This window comes from Merops nubicus, unplaced genomic scaffold (genome assembly GCF_000691845.1).
Source record: "Merops nubicus isolate BGI_N331 unplaced genomic scaffold, ASM69184v1 scaffold36919, whole genome shotgun sequence".
NCBI classification, from domain to species: domain Eukaryota; kingdom Metazoa; phylum Chordata; class Aves; order Coraciiformes; family Meropidae; genus Merops; species Merops nubicus.
In genome coordinates, this window is record NW_008633663.1 from 1 (window position 1) to 3713 (window position 3713).

A 3713-nucleotide genomic window follows, 5' to 3' on the forward strand; every position below is an offset into this window, starting at 1 on the left:
CTGCCGGGCCTGGAGACGACTGTCGGTAACCCGGCGCTGGCGGAGCAGCTAAAGAAACGGAAATCCCGCTGCTGATGTTTATAGTAACGGTTTCAGAAACAAGATAAAAAGCGCCCGGAAGGCTCTTTTATCACAGAAGGCTCTGTGAGTTATAACTACTGCCAGTGTCTTGACGCCCTGTTTATTCACTTACGTCTTTGTTGCAGCAGTATGGCTAATACAAAGCCAGATGATGAAATAATCCTCTTTGAAAGAGAAATGAAAGAGTTTTGGACCAAATTAAAAAACATATACGGCACTGAACAGATCAGTCAGACGTTAGCACTGAGAGATTCATGCAAGGAGTCCATAAAAGCACTTTCAGGTAAAAGGCTCTATTTTCTTCTTACCTCTATTTTTTCCACGTTATCATCAAACTTCGTCAGATAACCAAAGTAATTTTCCGTTACAGAGAAATGGTCAAAGAAGCTGAAAGAAGGAGACCTGATGATTGATAAAATTCAAGAGTATAGCAATGGTACAGTATGGTGTTTCATTTATTGTGTCTAATATTTATAAAGTTAACTTAATACAGTTTAATAAGATGTTTAACTTCCTATTTTAGAAGGTAAATAACATAAGAATGAAAAATAAATTCAAACATATTTGGTTGGCTACAGGACGTAATTTGCAAGTGAAAACCAACTTATTGGAAAACTTCATTGATGAGGTAAAAAGACATGTCTGGTAAAGTTTTCTGTATCGTTGTTTTGGTGCTTAAGTATTTAAAACAAAGTACTCTAACTTGCTGACTGCAACAGGAAAATAAATTGCTTAGTAAAGTTATGCCTTTTTTACATTAGTAACAGTACAGTCAGCCTATCATTCTAGGATTAACTTTTCTGAAGTTCAGCTATGAAATTCAGAGCATCAAGTAAAAATAATTGTAGTTCATATCAGTCAGTGTTTCCATTTCTCACTTTGTCTGGTTACTTGTCTGTGGACAGAATCCACCATCCTCATGCTTTAAAGGTGTATATACTGCTGGCACCAGAAACAAGCTGTATTTATTTGAAGTATCAGAGGAGCTCTCTCCTTAGTATGTTCTGAATAACTTTCACTTTAACCTTTCATTTGATGGTCTTACTATAGTTATGCTGACTTCTCTCTTCAGCTGTCACTAGGTTTTATTAAAATGAGTAATCTCAAACTATATAGATAAGTACTAAATGGCAGGGGCCTAATTGTACATGTTCCTGGTCTCTTGCTTCCTTTCAGAGATTCTCCAGCAGAACCAATGCATATCAGAAAATCAAGAGCGGCTGACAGAAATAAAAGTGAACCTAAATCAAGAGGAAGAGCAAAAAAAGGACTTGATGGACAGCATCCAAGAGCTTAAAGAAGAGCTGTTGAAGAAAAAGGAAAGTAAGTAAAGGGTAATAAGTAAATTTTCTTAATTAGAGGAGGGATTGTTTTCAACATTTGCTTTTGATGGGCTTTTCTACTGTTCTAAATATTTTTGTTTTACCTTTGCTTGATACTTATGGTGGCTTTTAAAATTCTAGTAATATCTTCTAAAAACAAAGCTGCAAAGGAGAGAGTGGAACGACTGTGCATATCTAAAGAATTGTTTAAAGAGCGGCTTGGACTGGAGATACGGAGAATTCACGGTAAGTTTCTGTGGTTCCCATGTGCAGTGATGTGCTGTGGTTAATGTTGGACTGTGCAGTGAAGGATATAGGAGCTCACACAGAAGTCCAGGTGTTGCTGTTGCCTCTCAAAAGGCAAAATATGGTACATTAACATGCATTTGTCTCTCAAAGAGGCCAAGGTTGCTTAAGTTGTAATGCTCTAAGAATATTAATTGAAACTGTAGCTTCATATTGTGATTTTTAGTCATCATTGTGACTCCAGTAGAGGTAAATGGTACTAATAAATTCTTTGTTTGCTTTAGATGAACAATTGCAGTTTATATTCAGACACATTGACCATAAAGATCCTGACAAGCCATACTTATTTACTCTTTCCATAAATGAACAAGGGGATTATGAAGGTAAGTGAATTTTGACTACTTAAACATGAGGGCAGAACCTGATGCCCTTATTGAAAGAGGGGGGAGAGGAGTAAAGTGCAGTTTAGTTGTATCTTTTATGTTTCAATTTATGAATGAAAAATCTTGCAAAAATAGTAATTTTTTTTAAAATGAAGTTTCTCTTGTTAATTCATATGAGAATAGAACTGCTTATCTTCACTCCCCTCCATTTGTGTAGTTGCTGCTTACTTTGTATCAAGCAAAGCACCAGAGAGAAAAGATAGAGACACAGATGCTTCAGTTTGCAACTTGTTGCTTCTCTTTATGCTATAGTTCATGCTGGCAGGCATATTTCAACCTACTTGAGAAGCCTAGAGGGCAGAAAAAACTAGGTTCTGTATTATTGTGGGGAACCCTTACAGTCGTGTGACACAGGAGGAAGATTAACACTTGAAATGCAGCATTCCTCTTCTGTAAGGATACATCTCTCCAGATCTTAAAGCTGGTTTGTCAGCCTTCACGTCAGTTAGAAAGACCAGCCGTGGTAATTGCAGTACTGTGCTGAATAGCTTCTAGACGGATGCTGTTGTTGCTCTGCTATGCCTCTAAGTATGGGCTGAATAGATTTCTGGTTTTACTAATTCAAATCTGAATTGTGATGAAGTTAAAAGGTTATCACTTGTTGGGCTATGTCAGTTTTTGGCCTGCCTGCCTGCAGAGCAACAAAAATGTTTAGGAATACATTTCAATTTTTGAGCAGGCTATGGACTACTTGGAATTGCTGTAACAACTCAAACAGGAGCACAGCACTGACTGGGGGGGGGGTTTGGAAAAAATTGTGTTCTTTGCTGAAAGAAAACTATTTAATAGGCCACTCAAAGTAATACTCGAGGAAGTGCCAACATACAAAGATACTATGCATTCCATAAACATGGAAAAACACTAATTTTTCACAACTTTTTTATAATAGTCTAATCTTTTGGAAATTTGTGTCATTTTAGTGACTTCCTGTACTCCTCCTCTGGACTGTATACCAGAGTTCCAGCTCAAAGTGAGAGAAACGAACAATTTTTCTGCGTTTGTTGCCAACATCAGAAAAGCTTTCACTGCTTTATCTTACAAACAGTCTGCATAAAACCACCTTATACCTCTCTAGCTGTAGAGCACTCTTTTCTTTGCTTCCTGTATTGTGAAAGTATTTATCCATGTCTTACTCATTTCTAAATAAAGAAAGAATTAAATATTTTAGTCCACTATCATCCAGAGATGTTTTGGATCATCCTTTGAGCAATGGTATAATCAACTACTTTAACTGAATGTCTCCACATAAATTTTGATCCAGTCGCAAGTAGCTTAATGATGTAATGATTGCTATTTAGATACCTAGGAAGATAAAAAAAATTAAGTACTCTCTGTAATTTATGTCTCTCTTCCAGAAGCATAGTAGTGTATTTCAGGTTTGTTTTGGTTGGAATAGGCCTAAAACCTACCAAAATAATGGACTGGAACTTAGCTTCAGTTACTTGTCTCACAGGCAACTACCTTAATTTTTACCCTGTCTTGTACTCTCCAGTGTTATCACTCCTTTTCATGCATGAAAATTGTTTTCCTTTTTGTCAAACTATATTTTAGTGCCTATTTCAGATTCTTCTCTCAATGCCTTTCTCTGTTGTTAGTAAGAACTACTTGTGTATGTTACTGA

General features: G+C 36.5%; 1 protein-coding gene across 1 annotated transcript; it reads left to right on the plus strand.

Moving 5' to 3' along the window:
* The first annotated feature begins 210 nt into the window (after positions 1-210).
* SPC25 (SPC25, NDC80 kinetochore complex component) lies at positions 211-3252 on the plus strand. The gene is made up of 6 exons (XM_008948330.1): positions 211-364; positions 452-517; positions 1258-1404; positions 1545-1649; positions 1934-2032; positions 3013-3252. The coding sequence occupies exons 1-6, from the start codon at positions 211-213 to the stop codon at positions 3144-3146; spliced, it is 705 nt and encodes a 234-aa protein (XP_008946578.1). The 3' UTR covers positions 3147-3252.
* Positions 3253-3713: the final 461 nt, after the last annotated feature.